The sequence below is a fragment of the Meles meles genome, chromosome 17 (assembly GCF_922984935.1).
Source record: "Meles meles chromosome 17, mMelMel3.1 paternal haplotype, whole genome shotgun sequence".
Classification (NCBI taxonomy): Eukaryota; Metazoa; Chordata; class Mammalia; order Carnivora; family Mustelidae; genus Meles; species Meles meles.
This window is the reverse complement of record NC_060082.1, coordinates 20,555,855-20,582,098: the sequence shown is the minus strand read 5'-3', so window position 1 is coordinate 20,582,098 and position 26,244 is coordinate 20,555,855. Positions and strand designations below refer to the sequence as shown.

General features: G+C 35.5%; 1 protein-coding gene across 1 annotated transcript; it reads right to left on the bottom strand.

Moving 5' to 3' along the window:
• Positions 1 to 23,940, bottom strand: RGS21 (regulator of G protein signaling 21). The gene is made up of 4 exons (XM_045981913.1): positions 23,930 to 23,940; positions 19,233 to 19,309; positions 13,903 to 14,069; positions 1 to 204 (listed from the first exon to the last, which is right to left on the bottom strand). Exons 1-4 carry the CDS (start codon positions 23,938 to 23,940, stop codon positions 1 to 3), a joined length of 459 nt encoding a protein of 152 aa, XP_045837869.1.
• Between the last annotated feature and the right edge of the window lie 2,304 nt (positions 23,941 to 26,244).

Here is a 26,244-nt window from a genome sequence, read left to right as displayed (position 1 = left end):
TTACAAAAAAGGGAGCCATTTCTTATGATTTCCAACCTGTTTGCTATTTACCAGTTTCTTATAAATCTCTGACTTTAGAAATCGAGGAAAAGAATCCTTGGCCATAAGACTATAGATTAACTTTTGAGCCTCATCAAAACATTTGAGAGTTGGTTCTGCAATATTCTTTGAGATGTGGTCCCTGGTACTGAAGTCAATGTTGATCTGTGGAAATAAATTTGCATATCATTATATTAGTTTAGTCAAGGTATACATGGTTTATACAGTTGGTAGATGCACATATTATTTGAATTGTTTTTCTAATCACAAAATTAATCTGATGCAAAACAGCAGAAAAAGTCATGTGCTTTTTTTTTTTCCTGGAATGCAGAACGCATGTGTGGTATAATTATTTCTCTTTCTTTGGGTGATCTTTTCTTATTTTTAATGGGAGGACAGTAAAAAGGTGGTCATTTGGGGAAGCAGCCAGTAGCAAACTAAGGCACACTGGTTGCAAAGAGACCAACCAGAGGCTAAAAACTAATCTGGGTGACCCATTTGGTTAAGTGTCTGCCTTCGACTCAGGTCATGATCAAGTCCTTAGATCGAGTCCCGCATCAGACTCCTTGTTCAGAAGGGAGATTGCCTCTTCCTCTCCCTCTGCCTCTCCCCTTGCTGGTTCTCACTTTCTCTATTTCTCTCTCTTGTGCAACCTCTCTCTCTCTCAAATAAATAAATAATGTCTTTAGAAAGTAATTATTTTTCCTAGTTTGAGAGGGTTGGCATTGACAGAGAACAGAGGTAAGGCCTTATTTTGAGATTATAAAACAATAACAAAGGCGAAAAATCAAACAAGATATTTCATGATTTTAAATATATTTTCCCATAAATCCTTTTTTTCTAGTACTTTAACCCTAATACCAATAATATACTTTCCATAGGCAGAACAATAACTAGGCTTTAGCAGGTTGGCTACTACCAACACATTCTCTGTACTTCCCCTTGTTTTCCACACAACATTCTTTTTTGTATTTCTATATTTTTATTTCTATTTTCCACACAACATTCTTTTTTTTTGTATTTCTAATTTGTATTTCTTTTTGTTTGCCAAAATAAACCAAATAACATCCCCCTCTTCAATGACTCCCATGCCTTCCACAAAGTATACCTGTATATGTGTGTGCGTGTGTGTGTGTGTCTGTGTGTGTCTGTGTGTGTCTGTGTGTGTGTCTGTGTATCTTTGTCCCCAAACGACTACCATACATGAGTATCTTCCGCAAGGTCCAAGAGAGATCTATTACTTTGGAACATACCATTCATCTGCAAACCTGTAAAATGCTCCAAACCCTTGGAAGATGCTTGTTCAACTCTACACATATTCCAGGATATACTCTGCGAAGCAGAAAATTTCACATCCAGGGTGTCTAATTTAAATCAAAAACATTCATGAAGTGCAAAAGAGATTTGAATCTTAGAATTAAAAACTCAAGAAAGGCAGGTGCTCCCTCCATCTTATTTATCCTTCTATTTTCCAGCACTTCACAGAGTATCTGCCAACATAATAGGCAATCAATAAATATTTATTGACTAGAATTAAAATGTCTCTTGGCAAAATGGGGAGATTGTAAAAATTCCATAATTTAGGGGTCCAGTAAAAGAAAGAATATAAATGGCAATTTGTGCTTATTGAATTGAGGTTAAAAGAAGCAGACAGACCTATAATCAAAACTTTCTTCAGCTACTTAACTTGCTATTCATATGAGTGAAGGACATTCTATAATTTCTTTTAATCTTTGATTTCCATGGTATAATAGGGAAGAGTAATAGCATTTATCTTAAAGTGTTTCAAGGACTAAATGAGATAAGTGATATCAAAATATTTTAGTATTATTATTCTAGAAAGAAGAGAAGAAGAAAAAACTTTTAATTTGGAAATAACCAGAAAGAGGTCACTATTTGTTCACAGATGTCTTCCTTCTTGAGGGATTTCAGCTCTTCAGCGATCCCACATCTGTACCTTTATTTCTCTGATCATCCTCTTACGTCCTCCATGAAAATTCCAGACCAAACGCTACAACTCTCTGAAGGCCTCAAATCTGCAATCAATATCTCCTTCTTTATATAGGAAGATGGTGGAGGGCAGTGGAAAGACTTTGGGATAATTTTCTAATCTGTGCTCTAACACTTAGTACCCTGGTGACCCGGGTTGAGTTTTTAATATTTCTGAGCAATGCTTCCTCATCACTAAGCTAGGTAGTTCCTGACTGAGTTTTTTTTTTTTTTATCAGAATTAAAATAAAATCATCCTTACAATCATTGATTCCACAAATATTTATGATTATCTACTATGTACCAAATGCTTTCTATACTTGGGAAATGATAACCGGCAACTAAATAAATAGCATTATTTTAGAAATAAACTTGAAGGATGAGAAGAAGCCAGTCCTCTAAGAGTGTAGGAGGAAAAAAATTTCTAGCAGAAAAAAAAAAACAACAAATGCAAAGTCTCTGATGCGAGAAACAATTTGTTATGTTCTGAAAAGCCACATGTCTGGACTGCTGGGGTAGAAGGTGTGAGAAAGAAAGTTCCTGTAATGAGATTTGCCTACAGGTCTTGTAGGGCTTACATGCAGCATAAGGAGCTCTTATTTTTCTACTAGAAATAATAAGAAGACAACTGAACAGTTTTGAGGAGGGAAGTGGCATGATGATTTGTTATTAACCTAGTATACTACCTGCCTCATAGTGGGGATCAGTGAATGGTGGTTGTTGTCAAGACCTTGCAGAATTTTTTAAACATCTGGGGTAGTCTTTCATAAATCCTATCTTATGTTGTGGAGATATGAGAATAAATATTGCCCGTTTCCTCCTTTAGCGATACCATTATTTACTAAAAGGCATCATCTGCAATTTGCTTAACTTTGTACCCCCTGTAATAGTAAATATAGCAATTTATCTCATTGAAGCATTCACTCATTGGAGGGAGTTTTCACTGACAGCAGGGCCTGGTGTGCTTGTGTTGGCTTATTATTATTATTTTAGTCAGAACTGAACACCTCTAATAACTCCACATTTCCTATTTAAAACGTCCAAAGCCTTGATTTTGGCATTCATGGCTTTTACAATGGAGTCCTAACGTCACTTTTTTTTTTTTTCTCCTCTATCTGTGCCCTGCATTTTTACCAAGCTAGACACTCCCCCTCAAATCCCTTGTATTTTCCCACTTATGAACATTTTTTCATACCATCCTACTCTACCTGAATGTCACTCCTCCTCACCAAGTCTTTCACAGTCTTTTATACCCGTGAGCCTACATTCAAGTACTATCTACCCTGTGAAGTTTACTTGTGGATTGCTTCCTTTTGGACCCGTCAAAGGACTTTGTGTTACTTAGATCATGTTTACATTTTGTGCATCCTTCTCTATGCCTTGTGCCATGTAGGGACTCCATGAATACAGACTGCATAAATAAATTGTTTCTTGATTTGTTAAAAAATCACGTTTTAATTTTAAAGGGAACTATTCCAACATATAATTAATATTATTTATTAAAATAGATGAAGCTTGTACTTCTAACTTATCTCTCTCATCTCTCTGACTTGTCTGTTCTCCTACCAAGGAACTGCCAACATCAGCTATGATAGCTAAGTGATGAGCAGATATACTAATCCCAGGAGATAATTAGTAGTCTTATGAGGCTGTGTCTTGGCAATTCAGCTTAATGTCAGTGACAAAACATCACACCCACATGTTTGTATAAATGTCATTATTTTTCTCCAAGTTCTTCAAGCTTGAAACATAGGAATCATCTCTGACACCTCTTATTTCTCTGATCTCTCTATTTTTTCCCCTCATTTTCCTTTTATTTGGTAATTTCACAATGGCTCTTTTCATTCTCACTCTTATTTCTCTTGCTTAGCCTTTTATAATGGAATCTCTTTCCCAAATTCTGTAATTTCTAGTCTTACCATGTCTTTCCCTTCTGCACATAATCCAAAGGAAAAAATATGCTTTCTGAAGGAAATGAGAGAGCAAGCAGGTCTCTGAATTTTTATCACGAAGAGATAGTTTAAGGAAGGAACTTGCACATGGGCAGGTAAACCAAAAGGAACCCAGTGGATTTTGAGAAAAGAAAAAGCAAGAACCTGGAAAGGAATGAAGGTACCAGATTATGTGGGACCTTGTAGTTCTGTTAAAGGAATATTTACTTAACCTGAGACCAATGGGAAGAAATTTTAGTAAATCAACATGTTTGAAAAAAACCATATCACTGGTTGCCCTGTGGTATAAAAGGTAGAAGAATGAGAAAAACTTATGAAAAGTTCAGGTGGGCAGTGATGGTGAATTTGGCAGTGAAACGTCACAGGGAATGGTGGGAAGTTCATGGATTTTGAAGATATCTAGAAAGTAGAATGGGTGAAACTTGTGATTGCATAGTGCACTAGGATGAACGACAAAATATTGAGGAATGGCTGGATTTCAGCAGTATTCTGAAGAATGAGATGACAGAAAGTGCTGATGGATTGTACATGGGGCGTAGGTGGAAGAAAATTAAGGATGACTACCGATTATTTATCCAGAGCAAATAGAACAGAGTTGCCATTAACTGAGATGGGGAGACTCAGGTAGAAGAACGTTTTGAACAGAATATCAGGACTCAGATTTGAATTTGTTACGTTTGAGCTGCCCTTTTAAATATGGGCACCTGGGTGGCTCAGTTGGTTATGTGTCTGCCTTGGTTCAGGTCATGATCCCCTGCTCTGCAGGGAGCCTGCTTCACCCCCCACCCGGCTCCACTCATGCCTGCTTTCTCTCGCAAATATATAAATAAAATAAAAATATATTTAAAAATATGGGACCAGACAAATTATTGAGAGAATGAATGTGAGCAGAAAATGAAGGGGATTGCCTTCCCTCATTATAGTGTCTGTTGGGTTATGAGTCAGAACAGTAAAAGAAATTGCTAAATACAGTCAGTAAGGAAGGAGGAAATCGAGTACTAGAAATTAACTGAAGATAGTATTTCAATTAAGAGAGAGTGATCAATTTTGTTAAATACCCCCGAGAAGTCAATATAAGTGAGTATGAGAATTAAGTTATGGAAAGTGTCTTGTCTTCAAGTCCCTTGAAATTTCAGTAAACTGGGAATACAGTGAAAATATTAGATCTAAAATACAGAGATAGATAGATTTAAAAGAATCACTTCTGGGGGCATCTGGGTGGCTCAGTGGGTTAAAACCTCTGCCTTCGGCTCAGGTCACAACCCCGGGATCCTGGGATCGAGCCCCACATCAGACTCTCTGCTCAGCAGGGAGTCTGCATCCCTTCTTCTCTCTCTCTGCCTGCCTCTCTGCCTACTTGTGATCTCTGTCTGTCAAATAAATGAATAAAATTCTTAAAAAAAAAAATCACTTTCTGGGGGCATGTCTGTGAACTGCTTCTTCTACTTTGTTTGAATCTCAGCTGTGATTTTTGGTTGGGTTCTACCAGAAGACACATGGATAAATTTCTATCTCCAAAAGTAAGGCAGGAGATGCTGAGCTTGGAGTAGACCAAAGGTAAGGTCCCATCAGGAAGTGACCTTCTAAAGATGGAGCCTCTCCCCTGTAGGATATTGAGGCATTCCTGAACTGCTTGGGAGCCAGGGGGAAGCTCCGACTATGCTGAGAGGGTCAAATTCTTAAGTCAAGAACCTGGGCTATGGGGTTCCTGGGTGGCTCAGTGGGTTAAAGCCTCTGCCTTCAGCTCAGGTCATGATCCCAGGGTCCTGGGATCGAGCCCCACATCGGGCTCTCTGCTCAACGGGGAGCCTGCTTGCCTCTCTCTCTCTGCCTGCCTCTCTGCCTACTTGTGGTCTCTGTCTGTCAAATAAATAAATAAAATCTTAAAAAAAAAGAGAGAGAGCAAGCCTGGGCTAAACAGTGTATCAGTTAATGAAATAAACAGAGTTACATTACTTACTAATATGATAGCTACTTGCATTTTGTTTGTATGGATACAGAGTTCAGTTTCAAGGACTCTGAGACATATAATATTTCTTTTGCTTATTTTTTCAAAAGATCATGAATTATCTTAGATACCTGAGCCCACGGCACTGTGAGTCTCAGAAAAGAACTGTGATTCTTACTGAATCTCTGACAGCAGAGATGTCATCGCAAGCATTAGAGGCTTTTAAATTCTGTCAACTTTGAAAAGGCCTTGACGTAGGTGACAATGAAAGCAATCCAGTGCATTAAAATGACTACCTTGCGCGAATGATGTTTGGGGCAGTTGTTTAAAAACAGTTTTATTCTAAAGACCCAGAATATTTTAATACTCATGGGATTTTGTTAACTGTAAGATATGGCAGCCAAATTCCTCCTGACGACACCAGCAGTTTTAAATCCTTTCGGTTTTCAACAAATTATTTTATCAGGAAGAATACGTTTTAAAGGGTACCAGCTGGCTTTCCTGTGACCCTCCACTCCGCTTTCTCTATTTTTACATAATTTGAATGAAAATTTTCAATTGTGTTCTCACATTCAAATTAGGTAGTCTTTTCCTCATCTGGAAAGTCAAGTGGAGCAGGAGACTGTCGTTAAGCACAGAGTGTGTTCCTGCATATGGAAAGCACCTTACTAAAACAGAGCAGGCAGCGTCTTAGACCTCATTCACAACAGAGCTTGGAAATTACTATTCAAAGTAAAGCCACCTATCATCATGTTTTTGGTTACATAGTTCTATTTAATCACCACAAACACCTCTTGTATTACTTGACTTTTGACATTATTAAAGGAAAATGAATATCCTGAAATATATTCTCAAGGGGGGCTATTAAAGTTGAGAATGGCAGAGTTTGTAACCCCTAGAAGGAATCCATCCCTGCACAGGACTTTATCCTTTCGTTCTTATCGGTTTTAGAGACAGAAATCAGTGACATGTGTTGGGAGGTAGTATTAATGTCTCAAATCAGGCAAAGGAAGCAGAAGAAATTATAACACATGCAATCACATAAACTGATAAAAATAGATGTACACAATGTATATGGATAATGCATATGATTGCTAAAAATAGATGTACGTAAGCAGAAGTTATCTGGACTAGCCGAGAGGGAGTCCAATTGACTCGTTTCATTCACCAACCCAAACATGCTAATCCAAGATTAATTTCAGTAGCACAGAGACACATGGAAATTGGAAAAACATGAGTGTTTTCTTTTCAAGTTAAAACATAGCAGCCAGTTTTTCAGAGGGCCAAATGACACTGCAAATTATTTAGAGGAACTACTCCTGCAACTCTTTTGCCTCTTAATGCCATAATGAATCTAAACTTGGTGGCTTAAGAAGTTTTATACAAATTAAAGAGAATCTGAGAAGAGAAATAAAGCTTTTGATAGAAAAGGAGATAGACTCTATGTGCCAAGATAATTTTATGCTTTTGCCTTTAGCATAAACATCAAGGTTCCCAGCTTTATTGCAAACATTTAAAATAAATAGTAGATCTAGAGAAAGGAATTTGAAACCTAAGAGCGTGGGCTGTAGACCTCTCCTCTCATGATCTGTTGTATCTTTATGACTGCAGGGCTCATTATTTTCTCTCTAGGGCTCAGATCATTTTCACCTGGGCAATGTGGGTGATTGTAATACTCCCTACCATAGTGCCCGTGATGATCAGATACGATAGTCCACATGAAAGCATCATGCGGCGATACCACTTATCGTTCCTTTAGCTCCGTTTCCTTCCTTTGCCTCCCTTCCTCCTTTCCTCCTACCCCTTCTCCTTCTCGTCCTTCTTGATCTCCTCCTTTTTCTCCTCCTTCTCTCTCTTACATTTTCAGAGGCTTTTGAAGATGAAATAAATAAGGAAGAGGAAATTATTGGGATCCAGAAGGTGACATTCCTTCAGGCTGCCCTCTGACACAGAGGCTTCCTTCACAACTGTTCTAGCCTTCTAGGCACTGGCTGGTGCTTTGACTTCCTCTTCATCTTTCTTTCCTATCCTTCTCCCCATTATGTCTAATTCCCTCCATACTCCCATTTCTGGTCAATGTATTACTGGTCATGTATTACTTTTTTTGAGATACATTTCCTCATCCCCCTAGAAACTGATTTTCCTGTTACATACTACACATCCCCCGTGTTCCCTACCACAACTTTCATGAAAGATTATTGTAATTATTTTTTAACTGGAGTCCTCCCCTCAAAATGGTTAGCTTTACCTATTCAGGGACTCTGTCTTTTTTCTTATTTGCTCGAGTATGGTTCCTGGCATATACTAGACACTTCATGATCAGTATACAAAAAATTAAGAAATTAATAAAGAAGCAAACTCATTATATCTGGAGATGATCCTAGAGCTGGGGCACACTGTTGATAAGCAGCAACTTGTGGGGCCAGACAAAAACATTAACATGTTGGTGAAAGTGGCATTAAAAATGCCAAGAAAACATTTGAATCTAAGATGTAGAATACAAAGTTGGCATGACAGTAACATCAAGACATGCTTCCAAATGCCTATTTTTATGGGCCTCCTTCTACCAATAATTCCTATATCTATTTCCTTTCTTTGAGATTCTGTTTAAAGCTAACCTTATTTATAATAAAGAACTTATCTCAGTATCTTGTCTCACTACTATTCAATCATTATATCCTCCTAGGGATAATGCAAAGAGTTCCCTCTGTAACTTTTTTTTCCCCACTTAATCATTTGTAGCTTTGCTATTTTTCCCTAGTTCCATAAATTTCATTTTTTTAACCTAACTCACTTCAGAGTTTCTTTTGAGCCAAACCGTAGTTTCAACCTATTTTATTTTCTTGCATTTCCTTATCAAGCTGCCTAGTTCACACAACATATTGCATTATACTTCAGTGTTTTTTTAATCTGTTCTCCTGCCTAAACTGAGCTGCCCTTCCACGGAGATACTTCGTCTTATAAAGGGATGAACAGTATACACAGAATAAGTATTTGCTGATGTGAAATAAAATATGTCAATAAATAACACTATACTAACTTAAAAAGAAAAGCAAAAAACCAGACATAGATATTTTAAGAAGTCTCCTGTACACACTCATGAAGATACCTTCTCCCCTGTGACTATAGTTTCTTCTTTGCTTTATGAGTTGTGGTGTCTTCACATTTAATAAATACATTTTTATTTATTTTTTAAAGAAGATTTTGTTTATTTATTTGAGATAGAGAGAGAGCACACACAGACTATAGGGAGAGGTAAAAGGAGAGGGAGAAGCAGACTTCCTGCTGAGCAGGAGCCCAATAGCAGCAATGCGAGGCTCTATCCCAGGACCCTGGGATCATGACCTGAGAGGAAGGCAGATGCTTAATTGACTCAGCCATCCAGGCGTCCCACTTAATAAATACATTTAAGAATTAAATATTTCATATTAATATTCTTTGACTTAAAAAACTGCTAATGTATTTTTTCCTGGATTGGTGATAATATGCAGTTGAATTTATATAATTTTAAATATTACACTATTGTCTGATTTGGAACATTTTCTACTATCTCAAAATGAAAATCAACATAAGCATAAACATTCTTCTCTCTAATCATATATTTTCCATCCTGAGTAATTTCCTTTTCAATAAAAAGAATGACACAAATATAATATACCTAAATGAGATAAACATAATAGGAATATATAAAATCTGTCAGTGTTTTTAGTAATATGAAAATATTATTTGAAATATTTTGAGGAGTTCCATTCTCTTGAAACCAAGTAAAATTACTTTCTTAAAATTTCCAAATATTATGAAATGAGTAGTCCAAATTGAAGGATGAATACATAAAAGTTTAAGAATTTCTTTTACACTTACAGGTTCTTATTGTGTACAAAGTAGAGGCACTTTAAAAAATAATTGCTTGTCGGGATGCCTGGGTGGCTCAGTCAGTTAAGGGTCTGCCTTGGGCTCACTCAGGTCATGATCACAGGATCTGCATTGGGCTCCTTGCTCAGCAGAGAACCTGCTTCTCCCTTTGCCTCCACTCCCCCTACCTGTGCTCTGTCTCTCTTCCTCTGACAAGTAAGTAAAATCTTTTTTTAAAATTAAAAAGATGAAAAATATTGCTTGCCTAATAATTTTCTCATTTTTAAATCACTTAGTTAAAGGTCTGGCTATATTTATACTTTTTTTTCCACAGTATTTTTCTTCTGAAATTGTCTAGGTATAGTCCATTCAACGAGTAGCTCTTTTTATCTCAAACTAGCGATTTGCTAACATGTTTTTATAAGGGTTGTTTTCAGGTTGAAACTATGGCCCTAATAACGACTTGTTTAAAAAAAAAAGAAAGGGATTACAATTGCCTAAGAGCTGTTTTGCATAAACCATAGACATGTGATCTTACTCATCATTCTTATCTGTCCTGTGTGGTTGTTATGTCCTTGCTTTATAGGTGAATTAGTAGATGGGAAACTGAGGCTTAGAGAGATAGAACAGCTTACCACAAGATTACAGGATTTTAATTTAGGTCTAGATATCTCTCAACTTCCAGTCTTCCACTATATCACACTATTAGTTTAGAAACTAGAGAAAAGATAATGCTGTAAGGGAGAGAGCATAAAGTCTAGATACGATTATTGTCATTTCTCATCAAGACCTAAAATTTCAATTTTTGTTGTTTTGTTCAGTGTGCTGTCTTTGCCTGTTAGAACAGAAATGGAGAACCATTAGTAATGTCAATTTATAGACAGGGGTTGTTTAGTAAATTTATTATAATCTAATTATAAATTGTTAAATTGCATCAATTGAAAATTAAGTTATGCTAGCAATTTCATAGATGAGGAAATAGAGACACAAAAAATTAAAGAGAAAATAAATAGGAGTTAATAGGCATCTACATAGCATGATTTTGCCATTCTTCTTTACTGTAGGATTTTCTACCAAGAAGATCAGTTGTAATTTTGATTTTTTTAAAGGGGTTTTAATTTTTTTTAAAGATTTTATTTATTTGACAGAGAGAGAGACAGCGAGAGAGGTAACACAAACAGGGGGAGTAGTAGAGGGAACACAAGAATGGAGAGTGGGAGAAGGAGAAGCAGCCTTCCCACTGAGCAGAGAGTTCCATGCAGGGCTGGATCCCAGGACCCTGGGATCATGACCTGAGCTAAAGGCAGACACTTAATGACTAAGCCACCCAGGTGCCCCAGTTTTGATTCTTTATAAGAGTCACTTATACAACTATAATCAAATATGGAAAAATGGAGACTATTCTCATATAAATGTCATTCTTTTTTTTAAGATTTATTTATTTATTTGACAGATAGAGATCACAAGTAGGCAGAGAGGCAGGCAGAGAGAGGTGGAAGCAGGCTCCCCGCTGAGCAGGGAGCCCGATGTGGGGCTTGATCCCAGGATGCTGGGATCATGACCTGAGCCTAAGGCAGAGGCTTTAACCCACTGAGCCACCCAGGAGCCCCTAAATGTCATTCTTGAATTAATTTTTTTACTTGTGAAAATCATGATTTCCAGCTTCCATATCAAATATATGAACTTGTCTTCATAAGTTTGACTACTAGATAAATCTAAAATACTTCCCACGCTTTCTTCATCTTTACTACTGCCCATCCAACCTCATTCCCCCACTTTTCACTAGCCATATCAAAATGTTTGTAACTTTCAGGAAACACTAGGGAGCTTTGTACTTCCATGTGATTTCACTGTGCCCTCAGCCTGAAATATTCTTTCTTCCTTTATGTCTTGATAGTACTCTTTTCATGACATACATTTTTCATGTGTGAGTCACCCAGCAAATGCATCCCTTAACTCTCCAGATGTAATCACGTTTCCAGTGTGCTAATAATGAACTTCAAATGTGGCTTTATTATTATATTGTTTATTGTGTATTTGACTGGTTTTATTACATGTCAGTCTCTCCTGCTTTGTGACTTCATTGTGGGGACAGGTACTCAAAAAATCAGTTTAATGAATCAACATACCCACAGTTGTATTATATTTAACATACAGCTGATGGACAGAGAAATACCTTGAAGACTGTAACTGACATATAATATAAGAGGCAAATGCCCATTAGTAATTTGAGAAGGTGAAATTTAGTAATCTGCTGAACTGGAAACAACTAATGGCAAATAATAGGAAAGATAATGACTATTTCAAATGTACATCTACATAGTTCTTTGTTTTCAGTGAATTTTGTCATATTCGATAATAACATTTTTAGATACTTCAAGGAGAAAATATAGTTATTACTTGAAAAGCAGCCATAAATTTAATTATATTTTATTAAGTCAAATTAATTAGATGGACGAAGTATAAAAAGCCATAAAACTTTTATATGCTAAAATAATAACTGTGCTATTTATTTAAATTATTACCACATGAATTTATTTTAGAAGAAAAGATTGGGAAGATAAACAAAACTATTTTGTCGAAATTGGTAAATTATTATATATTGTAAGATTAATTGAGCTATAATTAAAAGACGACATTTCTTATTAGAAGACTTTTCATGCAAATGTTTGAGAATATTATTCTAAAACAATCACTGTTAATTAGCTGAATTCATAGAGAAGAAAAAATATCTGGCTTTCAAATCAATATCACAATAAATAGGATATCTTTAGAGCTGATTTCAAACCCTTTTAGGGAATGACACATTAATCAACTTGACAAATCTCGTATACTATATTTTCAATTTTCTAGAATTATTTATTGATTCTTAGATGGTGACGGGGAAATGAATGTTGAAATAGCTTCACAGCAGTTAAAATTCTTCACTCTTCACCCACCCCCACCTCGTGAATTTAAAGCTATGCTTTAGGAGCTCATATGTCTGTAAAGTTATACAAGCCAATGTATGCCATAATACTTCATGTCCAGTTAAAACTGGAACTACTGATACAACCACTTTATGTCCCAGATTTTCTGGAAGTGTTTCCATTTCACCTATTCTTTTCTTTGTCCCCATAAGTGTCATAACCCTTCTCACATCATGAATCCTAATTTGGGGTCAGAAAATATGATAACTATCCCCTAGGAGGAAATTGGTGTTTTTGCCTCTAGGAAAGATGACTTGTCCTAGCAGTTTATGTTCAGTACTAGTAATTCATGGAGCTTTCTGTTTAGTACTTATGCATTAAAATTCCTTGCTTATATGATATATTCAGTGAGGAACTGAAATCATTTAAATTATAAATCACTTAAACTTTAAATATTAAAGGGTATATGGGGATATCATGGTTTTGGTTCTGGAAATGAAATCAAATATAAATGAGGTGTTACATACACTGAACACTTTTTTGGGGGGAGTTATTACCAGTCATTCCAGGTTTCTCTCTAAGACCCTTTCTACCTTCCTTATCTTAAAGCAGTACAGGTGGATCCTGAAACATTGCTTCATACCTTTGGCTCATTTTTACTATCAAAGAAATAAAGGTAAGCAAACGCTTCTTTTGGAAAGTAAGATATTACCTGCCATAATGTGGACACCCAAAATATGAAAAATGAAGAATTCATGCTGTTCATTAACAGTCCTATTTTCCCCCACATATTATTCTTAACTTTTATGTGAATTATTCTATTCTAGAATTCTATTCCGTCTTGACTACCATGATTTAGAAAAGGGAAAACAAAGGTGAACTTGACATGCAAGAACACGTTGAAGTAACATTTCTGTCGGGTAAACTTTACAGTGATTTAACCTGAGATAAAGGACACTGTTTTTCAGGAGTCTGCATGTTGTGCTAAGGAAACAAAAATATTGGCCATATCTGGCACATAGTAGGTGTTGAAAAATACTTGCTGAATCAGTAAAAGATAGGATCATCTTAAAGGCACTTCTATTGCAGTTTACAGACATTTCTACTTGAATACATAGTGACAATTTGTTTCCCTTTAGATGCATTAAGTCTCATAATTGGGAGCAGATTTGATAGCAGGTGAATAGTCACTATCCTGGAGTATTTTCCTCACCTCTTTAGGGGCATCAGCTTCAATGAATTCAGAATAGATCATCTTGGCTTTAGAAGCAATTTTTTCTGCACTTTCTGTTTTTTTGAAGTCTTCACAGGCAAGCCAGAACTCAACGTTTTCTTCACTAAACTCTGATTTTAGAAATGTTCGAAAAGCATCCAAACCAGCTATAAAATATAAAAGAAAAACTTTTGTGTATCAGGCAGTGCAGTATACATAACCAACAGGAATACATTGTATAATATGAGCATTTACTGAGTGCTCAGTGGCAAATATTTACCATCCCTCTCTATGTTGTATGTTTTTGTTTTTAAGTTTAGAAACCTTATTTTGGATCAGTAATCATAAATATAAAATATTCTTTTTTAAAATATATTTTTAAAGATTTTATTTATTTATTTGACAGAGACAGAGATCACAAGTAGGCAGAGAGGCAGGTAGAGAGAGAGAGAGAGGGAAGCAGGCTCCCTGATGAGCAGAGATCCAGATGCTGGGCTTGACTGCAGGACCCTTAGATCATGACCTGAGCTGAAGGCAGAGGCTTAACCCACTGAGCCACCCGGGTGCCTCATAAATATAAAATATTCTTGTCTCTATTTCTCCAGTTAGCTCTATTAACAAAGAAAACTGCACTTTTTCTTTCTAGATCTTAAACATCAAGGAGTTGTGTCTAGAGGAAAGCCTTGATGGTGGTAACTTCATGGGAAATCCATGGACATAGCTTTCTATACCCAATGAACTAAACCCAAACCAAGTAATGATGCTATATTAACTTCAGAGTAAGAATATCTTTGCTGCTATGAGTTGGTGAGGAAACAATTTGATGCTCAAGAGTTAGATTATGTGCTTTTGGGCTCAAAACAAAGATGAAAGGACTGATATTTGTTAATCTTGAGTGACTACATTGGCAAATTCAAATCTCTAGACCAAGAAAGTAACCAGTAAAAAACTTGGTGTGACTATTTCTCCCCTCTATGTGGTGATACGCAATTTTAAGTCAATAAAGCAAGTGAATGAGCTTTTCTCCAATGTTGCCTTAAGTAAAACACTGTTGTCTCCCATTCTCCTTCATAGTACCTGCTCTAACTTAGCCTATGCATTGTATTTTTCTCCTGCTCCCAGGTATTCTGAGCATGCATTTCTCCAGAAACTTTAGACCACTTATTTGCAGGCTTGTTTACTTTGCCTTAATTAGTATACGTTATTTCCTTTAAATTTAATAACAACAGGTAGCACTTGCAGCCTGTGATTCTCCCCTCTTTTTGACTTTCAGCCAAATTTACATGGGTATTATTCCTATTTGAGATTAAGATTACTCCTTTCTTTACCTTCTTCATCAAAATGTGCCCTGAAATTTTCTTCTTTAGAATATCTAGAGTTGGGGTGCCTGGGTGGCTCAGTGGGTTAAGGCCTCTGCCTTCAGCTCAGGTCATGATCCCAGGGTCCTGGGATCGAGCCCCACATTGAGCCCCACATCGGGCTCTCTGCTCAGCGGGGAGCCTGCTTCCTCCTCTCTCTCTCTCTCTGCCTGCCTCTCTGCCTCCTTGTGATCTCTGTCTGTCAAATAAATAAATAAAATCTTAAAAAATATATAGAGAGCTCACTGAAGAAGGTTATTCTTGTTAAATCAGTTAGGGATGAGTAGGTTGGCTAACTGAATTTAAATAAGAAAAGAAAATCAAGCCAACAAAAATGGAACAAAAAATTTTGGTTATCTAATTATTTTTATAACACAAAAAGTATTGGGGAGAATTGAGAATGAGAAAAATATATGAATCTTCGCTTGACTAATGAAAATTTAAGCTTAACATCAGGAATTTTTAAAATAGTGTAATTTTGAGGGGATTGGTAGCATAAATATTGACTGTTGTATGCAACAAATCTATATATTTTTAAAAAAGGATTGTGCCTCTATTTAGATAGCAGGTTAGAAAGGTCATTATTACATTTCCACAATTGAATGGACTAAGGTAGTACCTTGAATTTGTATCATTTGGTTTCACAGATTGCACCTGTTTATAAATGAGACTGTGGATCGCTCTGAGGAGGAAAATATGCATCAACGCTTTTTTCCCTGGGAAGGATTTGCTTTCCAAAACATTGGTGACTCTCTTCCATCTGCCATAAGGGCCCCTTTGCATTTGCTCAAAGCAGCTTTTCCCTGACTGCATACTCAGAGTTCTGATCCTTCTTGTTTCGAAGTAGGGGTGAATAAGCTTGTGGAGAATCAAGGGAAAGGGAAAATAAACTAGTGGAAAAGAAAGTGTTAAGAGAAAGTTTATGGAAAAGGGGCCAAAGTCAGCTATTTGCAGGTTGTTGCAGGTGGGAAGCAAAGTGATTTTAGTGAGAGAAAATAGAAAAGGCTTCAGGGAGCCAGATAAAAGCATCTAAAAACACTGGGAAATTAAAAATAGATTTAATATATTTTTTTATTATTCGAAATAGAGTTGAAATAACAAGTCATTACCAAAGGTTATCAGGTACCAATTAAAATTCTCAGTAGAAATATTGGAGAGTGTGGATGTTGTTAATATGTGAGCACTATAAAAAATTCAATTAACTACACATTTATTGCATTTAAAAATACATCCAAGAAGCTTCTGTGACACAAATTTAGGTTATAAAAATCCTCTTAATAATATTCAGTTAAAATTTCCATGAGTTTTGTCTGAACGATGATGAATTTGAGGGTTCAAAACAGAATTTATGCTGAAATCTATTTTATAGAGAGGATAAAGTACACTTTAATGGTATTGAAAGAATGTTGTAGATTCCTGTCTGACAGTATTTTGTATGTGTGTCATTAAGGCATATGAGGCCTCCTCCCAACGAGGATTATCTAAATGTATCCCTGAGAGATGGGAAATTAGAGATCAAGAAACTTATTATTTTCTTACATTCAGCAATTTTAATGAAAGACTACTTGGAGATAATAACTATTGTCTTCTTTCCCTCTCCCATCACTCAGTTTGGGACACAATGAAATAGAATCAACAGTTAAAATGAGCTAGTTATCTTCGTCTTGGACACACTATTTTATTGAACTATACTTCTATTCTCTATATACAATATAAATGATCAAAAGATGTCATGGGACTTTGGAATAATATGTTACATGCAATTAAAATGATATTCTCTGAGGGCACTCTCTACGGAATGGAATGGCTACTGGTTAGGCTTAACAGGGGCTGACAAATGGATTAAGCCCTCGGTGTTGCAACTTACATGAGAGCTGATGCACAGTACCTACAGGACATATCCCCAAGTTGACGAGAAACATAATTTGATGAGTTATTTAGCTGATTAAAAATTTCCAAGCTTTTTTCTGGTATTGTAAAAAGCAAAAACCAAACATCTACTCAAATGAAACTATGACTCTTCTACTTTACGTGGGCATGAAATAGAAGAGCTCAGGAGGTATGCAGATGAGACCATTTGTCTTCAGCTCAACATCTTCCATGCCCCTGTTCTGTGGTGCTGTCCCCTAGAGCTCCCTACTCCCCTGCCACCTGCAGGCTTCTAGTAAACCTGATCTGTCCCACTGGTTATACCCTGAAGTAAAAAAGAAACATGCCTTTCAAAACTTACAAAAATGCAATTCCGTATGTTTGATGTCTTAGTATATGTCCTTAATTGAATTCTAGGAGTGATGTGGATTATTTTATGTCTATGCTTTAAGAATTAATCATTTAAGAATTATAAAAACAAAATAGTTTTTTCTAATTCAATTTAATTTTGCATGTGAATAAACAACTATGAAGAATTCACCCAACTTTATTACGTTGTAAAGTTTTCTAATATTCTGATATTACTTTGTAAATTTGAAGTAGAAATTCCATTTGATTAGTATCAACGATATTAATTATTAAACATTCTTTAATACATGTCTCTGCAGAGTCATTTTTTTCCTGTATGAGATACAACTGAGATAAAACTGCTGCAAAACAGAATTGTCTATAACAGAAACAGAAGTTCCAAATGACTACTTTGAATTAAATTTGGGGGTTTTTATTTATTGAAAATCAGCTTACCTTATTGAGTCAATATGAAATAATATAAATACATATCCACACATGTACATATTAATACATTTAAATATGTTTTTGTTTTCACTAAAAATTAGAATTGCAGTTGAAATAAATACTTAAAAACTGTTTTTAGCCTCGAGACATGAAAATAACAAGTGATTTATTTAAATTTTCAACTTTTTAAAAAAGATTTTATTTATTTATTTGGTAGACAGAGATCACAAGTAGGCAGAGAGGCAGGCAGAGAGAGAGCAGGAAGCAGGCTCCCTGCTGAGCAGAGAGCCCAATGTGGGCTGGATCCCAGGACCCTGGGATCGTGACCCAAGCTGAAGGCAGAGGCTTTAACCCACTGAGCCACCCAGGTGCCCCTAAATTTCCAACTTTTTAATAGTTTGTATGTTTCTTTCAGCTTGCAACAAGAATAGTCTATATATATATGCATACATATATATATATATTCATGTCTCAGGCTAAAAACAGTTTTAAAATATTTATTTCAACTGCAATTCTAATTTTTAGTGAAAAAAACATATTTAAATGTATTAATATATACATGTGTGGATATGTATTTATATTATTTCATATTGGCTCAATAAGGTAATTTGATTTTCATTATATATATAATGATATATGTACATATATATATGTATATATATATAATGATAATGAGTCTAAGAAAATAACAAATTTCTTACTTCCTACTCTGGATTTTCATTTTGTGTCACTGTTTGGAGTTTCTATAATCATGTCTTATTTTAGGTTCTACCTAACGCCACTTAGGTTTAGGACTATATTCCATCTAGATTTGTGTGACTGTTGGGACTCTTATACTTCAAATATTGATGAAATTCATATTTTATAATGACTACAACTTTCATAATTTAAAGACTTACTTTTAATCATTATATATATATTTTTTTCCTAAAAATGTTTGATTTTTATTTTTTTTATTTTTTTTCCATTTTATTTATTTTTTCAGCGTAACAGTATTCATTGTTTTTGCACAACACCCAGTGCTCCATGCAAAACGTGCCCTCCCTATTACCCACCACCTATTCCCCCAACCTCCCACCCCTGACCCTTCAAAACCCTCAGGTTGTTTTTCAGAGTCCATAGTCTTTTATGGTTCGCCTCCCCTTCCAAATTTTTTTTTTTTTTAATACCCTGATATGAGGACATGGAGAAGCAACATGGAGGGTTAGGGGGATAGGAGAAGAATAAATGAAACAAGATGGGATTGGGAGGGAGACAAACCATAAATGACTCTTAATCATTATATTTTTAAACTTAGTCAGATCTTACCTTGGTTGGTTAAAAGTGTGTCCATATTTTCAGACCATGCCATCGTTTCTGTTGTTTGTGACCTGTAGAAACAACATCTACCCTTGACAATAGCATTGTGATCTTTTTCTTCCGTAACCTATAGTAATATTTGAGTTATATGTATTTGTTGAATTACATAATTTAAAAGAGCTTCATTAATCAAACTGAAAAAGGTCAACAAAAATTGTATAATGTTTTCCACAGTGGACAGCAATAGCAACATAGAGTGGGATATAATTCAACATCAGCAATTATTTATTAATCTAGCTTACAATGTTACTAATATTTGCAAATTCTAACATCTTAATAAAGGCACAGGAGAAAGATTGATCATGGTTCTATGAAGTATAGTGAATTTCTTCTCAACTATAAATATATTGATTGTTAATTTATGTGGTATTACTCTGGTCTATTCCCAAAAACTTATCACGATAGCAATAGTGATAAATGAACTATTTTCTAAGTTTTCACAGTATATAAAATTATCCATGTTATAATTAGGAATTTCAAGAAAGTTTTTGAAGTGTTTCAATTAAGGATTTCTAATATGTGATGATCTTAAAAGTGTTTATTTATATAGTGTTCTGAGAAACCTTTGCCCCACTTCGAGACAGGCTTTATTTTTCCTTAGACTGGTATGCCTCCAGTTCTGGGATGATTTATTTAAATCTAGCAATCTGTCAGGACAGAGTAATATCTTTTCCAAAGCAGTCAAAAAATTTATAGACTTAAGTCTTCTGAAGAAGGTATACTTTTGGGGATGTGATGCAGAAATGGTAAATCAGGTTTAAGATATAAACTTTCTGAGATGTGAGTATATCATGCATTATTCACCTTAATAAACTAAGATCCTGATGAGATAAGCTCCCATCCATAGAAAGCATCTGCTACCCAGAAAAATAAAAAAAAACAACTAAGATTATATAGCTGTGATGTGCAAATGACTTACTTATTATGGAAAAGAATGAGCTAATTGAAAGTTTTTATTAAAATGATTGATGATAAAATAGAGACAGTGTCATATTCAGTCATTTTTATAAAACTCTATCTTTGCATATCAAAGTGACTGATCTTAAATACGATATGTGAAGCAATATCCATACTTTTATATTGTGTTACTTCTTGTAATTTGCTGCCGTTTTTATTATTTGTGTTGGGATTGGTTGTGTTCCCTTCTGCTGTTGCAGATGTGATTGTGTTTTCAGATAATAACGGTTGTCCTTATAGACAGTACATAGAGGAAGATCTGTGCCTGGAGATTCATTTTACTACCTTACATTATTTACATTTCCTGTTGAAACTTTCTTCCCTGATGGTGGGCAGCTGATACTCCTTTCTCCCTTGATTTACTAAATCTTAGGCCCACAAGATTTTCCATGAAACCATTTTTAAATAGTGGTTTTTTCATTCAAATGGACATTTAAATAATTTAGGTTGTTCAATTTCTATTTTCATTAATGGAGAAGGGGACCCAAACCTAGATTTAAATTTATATTGAAGAGCTTTTGTGCACTATAAAACCTGTTATGCTAATAAGCTTATGCTATATTTCATGATTCAAATACTAGGTCTTGTAAGGAGTCCTATTTAATACTGCTAAAATTATCATATGGTCACTTAAAATACACATGTTTAAAAATGTCTCTATTTGAAGATTGATATTTGGTGGTTAACAGAGTACTCAGATTGCGAACTACTTAGTATGAGTGAAATATATGTTAATGAACAGGGCACTGAGGAGTGTTGAGCCCAAGCCTGGCCACACCGTACAACAATTCTGAGTGAGGAACAGCCACCAGATAAAGCACATAGAAAACCAAACAAAAATGAAAACCCCTGAGAAACAATGTAGACAGAAAGGATTCGGAGATGAACATACACTTCCTTGTTGTGTAAGATCTCTGATGATAGGAATAAATATTGTTATTTTCCACTACCAAGAACAGTATGTCTGGTCCAAAAATGTTGTGGGACATATATAATCAAATAATAAATGAATGACTGAAGTATTAAAACCTTCAATGGAAGCAGAACAATGGCTTTCAAGATGGTGGTAGGTGACCGTGCTAAGGCTATTGAACGTGAGAACTGAATTGCATTAGCTTCAAAGGGTGTAATTAATGGTGGAGGGAAGAGGAGGCAGGATGTGAAATTATCATGGGGGAGCTACAGACCATGGACCTCTCTCTTACCCCTGGGGAGGTGAAATTGGGGGAAATGGACAACATCCATTCTGGAAGGCATCGAGGCAAGTCATGTCTTTCAGGGAGAGCCAGAATTTGCTTACACCAAAAAGCAAAAGGAATATTCAAGGAAGTCATTATCAGATGTAAAGGAGTCTTTTAGGAATGGAAATATTTAAATGAATGGTAGCTATTTTTGTTAGTTTCATTAATGTAGGAAAACCTTAAAAACAAAAGAAGAAAACAAAATCTGGGAAATGATGTAAAACCCAGAACAAAAGAAAAATGCCAATGTTTTGAATTAGAGAGATATACTAGAATATTATTTTCTATAGTAAGAGATTATTAGAATAGAATTAGAGATACTTGGATGTTCTAGTATTACTTAAGGCCCCACAGATGTTCCATTATTATGAAAGGAAAATTTACCCCTCAGCTCTCTGAAGGAATACCCCTGCTGGTGTGTGATAAATCCTGGGGTGCTCTCAATTCACTATTTTCTAACCAATTTCGAGTTTGACTTGAAAGGTTCAATTTTGATGACCCGATATGATGGGAGGGTCGGTGGGAATGCAGTTTTCACTTTTCTAGAGCTAGTCAAGATGCAACTCTTTAAAGGAATAAGTTCTTAAATAGCTGTCCAAATTTTTTAATTCTGGGTTGATTGTATATTTACAATTCTGTGGGAGAATATATATAACAATAATTTCTATATATGAATAAATGAAATAAATATTTTCCCTAGCATCAGAATGTTCAGCAATGCATTAAATGTTCATAGTCTATAGCACACTGTGTTAGGCAGGTCATATACTTTACCTTATTTAATCTTGCAAATGACAGTCTGTTTTAATCCACATCACCAGTGAATAAGGATCCTCAGAAATGCTAATGACTGGTGCAGTATCTTGCATGTACTAATGGGCAGTTAGAATTCAAACACAGGTGTGTCTCCTTATAACCTAAACTCTTCTTACAATTCTTCCTAGAATGAATGAGTCAATATGCACATGCTCATACTTTGCTCATGTTTTGGAATATTGATAATAAATACTTCAAAAATGCTTTTTCTGTAATAGAGTTTACTGAATTTCACACAAATAATATTTCCTGTAAATAATAGCTAAATTGCAGTAATCGAGTACTCAGTAGAAAGTTTTCAGAAGATAGATTCTGAAATCTATCTGATAGATTCTGAAATCTCATTGTCAAATGAAAATGAAATATCAAATGAAAATAGGACAATTCTCATGTTAGATGTGAGTGAGAAATATGTTTTATGTTTTTAAAGATGCAACTGTACACATGTTAAGAAAGAAACTATTGAATTCAAATTGGGGGAAAAAAGAAGGTGGCTCACTTGGCTAAATTTTACTTGATACATGCTACCTTAAGTAAGTGGATAATGCACCACTCTAACATTTCTTTTGCTCTCTTTCTTACTTTGATTTTGGTTGTAACTCTAACAGAGCTTTTGTCTGACTCTTCTCATTTGTGTGTGTGCATTTCCTGTATAATTGTTTTTTTAAAGATTTTATTTATTTATTTGACAGAGAGAGATCACAAGTAGGCAGAGAGGTAGGCAGAGAGAGTGAGAAGGAAGCAGGCTCCCTGCCAAGCAGAGAGCCCGATGCGGGACTCGATCCCAGGATCCCGAGATCATGACCTGAGCCGAAGGCAGCGGCTTAAACCACTGAGCCACCCAGGCGCCCTTTCCTGTATAATTGTGATGCATAATCAGAGTAACTTCATATGTGTATGATTTGCCATGAAAATTCACCATGTATCGGGAGCCAAAATTGCACTTAGTGTTTCATGGGGTTTTGGCTGATTTCCTTTCTGTTTCCTTCATTAAGCGAGTGCCGTCAAGGCCAGCAGTTCCCATATTATGTGTCCGGAGAAGAGCCAGGCCAGATGGGAACTGCTTGAAAGCTACCAGTTATCTTGCTAATTGTGCCAGCTAGAACCAGTTGTATTGCATTAAAAAATGTGGAATCCAACAACTTAGCTGTTCACACTCAATTAGCAGTGTGCTGGACAATGGGAAATTCAAGCAAGGAGTCCATGTGCTCCAGGAAGTGACAGCTGCTAACTTACCCAGCATTTAATATCGTTTTCAAATTTCTTAATAAATATTGCAATAATGAATAATTTTTGCAAGGATCATATATATCTTTTGTCACAAACTCTAACATTTTATAATTTTGAAAAGCTTCACCAAAAAAAAGCTTACTGTTTTTTCTCCCCTGTATCACCTTCCTTTATCTTAGCAAATATGAAAGAATTAACTGCAAAAGCAAGTCATGAATTGTTGACATATTTTAGAAAAGAAGAAGAAATCAATAGAGAAAGGGGAAAAAATAAATCAGCAAGAAAGACAACAGTTAGCATATTTATCATAAATGAAGGAAACAAAACATTGAAACTAATGAAGGCTCAATTGTTTCATTTGTACATCTTCCGAGATAAAAATAGCTTTAAACAGCAACTCACTTCACTGGCATTTTTCGTTCCACTGTCTGACTGTCACAGGTGATGCCGAATTTCTTTTTCTGACTGATCTTCAAGCTGAAGGTAATGTGACAGCAGGAACATTACAATTAGTATGCAAATACCTATCCCCTGGGTTACAAATTGGCATTCCTTAAATCATGCTATGCTCAGCTTTTTTCGTTTTGTTGTTAACTTTTCACTGGTCAAAACACTTAAACTTCTAAGTAACAAATAACTCTTTGAATAAATGTGACATTTCTAGGCGTCTGTGGCATAACTGAAATAAATTCCGTTTGAAAGTTTGGTTTCTAAAGTTCCTATACATCCATTTACCAGACAACTACTGCTCACATGAGGTGAAATCAACTCAGAAAGAGACGTATATAAAATTTAATATTCACTTTAGGTCTTTCTTCTGTCTAAAAGATCACTTTTTCCCCTTTGTTCTTTGATTTTCCAGAAAATCCAAGGAAAACTCTACTTTTAATACACTTATCTTCAACAACTATGTGTGCCTAAGTATTTTTACAATTTAACTTATGGACTAAAACGTTCTAGTAAAGGCATTATATTTTTTCAAAATGTATGTATTTTTTATAGCTTAATAACACATATTTATTTCATTTAACCACGAATCTCATGGCATGTTCTGCCAGTATTTCTTTATGCAATGCTGATGTTGAAGGTAATAATGCTTGAATATATTTTAAAAATAAAGTCCATATATTGGTATTTTTATTTGTAGTCTAAGTGTCGAACATGTAACCCCATGCTTCATCAAGCTTTTATCTCAATATAAGAGAGTCCTTCGGTAGTAAAATTCCACCAGTATATATTTATGACCCGCAAAGTAAATTTGAGTAAAGATTGATGATTTTCAGGGTGGACGAAAGAAAGGAGTCAGAAGATCGCAAAAAATCTGCTTCTGCTTGACTTAGCATCGAAGCAGGCCCATGTAGTTGATCTACAGAGATGCCAGAGGGCACCTAGGAGGCAAGTGGCCCTGGGCTAATGAGACTGACGGAAGTAGAAGAGATGACTCAGAAAGTCAGTGTATCATGAAGAAGGGGTGTCATCAATTAGCTCAATTCATTTTGTTAATTCAAGCACCATTAAGTAATGTTCTTATGTGATGCAAAAATTGAATCATTAAGCATATTTAGACTTTTTGTTTTGCTGAGGGGGGTATAATGAAGTACGAACTTTATAATATATATTTGAACAAATCCGTTTTGGAAAAATAAACTGTCAAAATTGAAAGACCTTCTTGGTAAAATCATGCTAACTCTGTAAAGAATACAAACTAGGAGTCGGCTTATTTTATATTAAAACTTTAAAGCAAAAACTGTAAATTTCTGTTTTGAGTTCAATGCAGTAGCAAGCATGCTCTTTCTCCCACATCCTTCCACACAACACGCATTTATTATTTGTGTAATATACACTGTTCGTTTCTTACAAATTTCTTTTAATTTTTCAGGAAAAACCAAGAATTGGATTTTATTTATCAACATGAGGATTCATAGTAAGGGAGCAGGTGAGTAAATAAACTGGGCTGAACGTTTCCCTATTGTGTTCAATACATCTTGACAAAAGATGGTAATGAATAGGGATGGTTGAGACAGCTAAATATCTTCACCTCTTAGTCTCTTCGAAGGCAGGATGGAATAAAATGGGCACACGTTTTGAGAGTAGAGCAATGAGTTCCTATGTAGCACGAACCCTTTCCACTGAATAGTAATCTTGACTTCTCTGAGCCTTTTTGCTACTGAAATTGAGAGTACTTTTCTCACAGGTTATAGTGTGAGACTAAATGGAAATGTACTAAGCCAAAGAGTCTTCGAGAATGCTGTTTATATATGTTTTAAAAATTTCTTTTTAGAGCACGTGGGTGGCTGCCTTCGGCCCAGGTCATGATCTCAGGGTCCCGGGATCAGAGCCCTGCATTGGGCTCTCTGCTTGGTGGGGAGCCTGCTTCCTCCCCTCTCTCTGCCTGCCTCTCTGCCTATTTGTGATCTCTCTCTCTCTCTGTGTGTCATGTAAATAAAATCTTTAAAGAAAAAAAAATTCTTTTTGCCTCATTTGGTACTCATAGACCACAGTTAAGATGTAGTATGGGACTCTTACAGACAATACTACTATCATACAATCAATGGGGGTTTCTGAATAAGGATATAAAAAATTTTTTTACATTGTGTAAAAAATTATGATAGGTGGTATAGGGTTACAAAAGTTCATCAGACAGTATAAGGTAGGTAATTCTGGAATATTAGAGGATGAGGTTGTGTGTGCAATGAATTGGGAGAATGTGCGAGTAA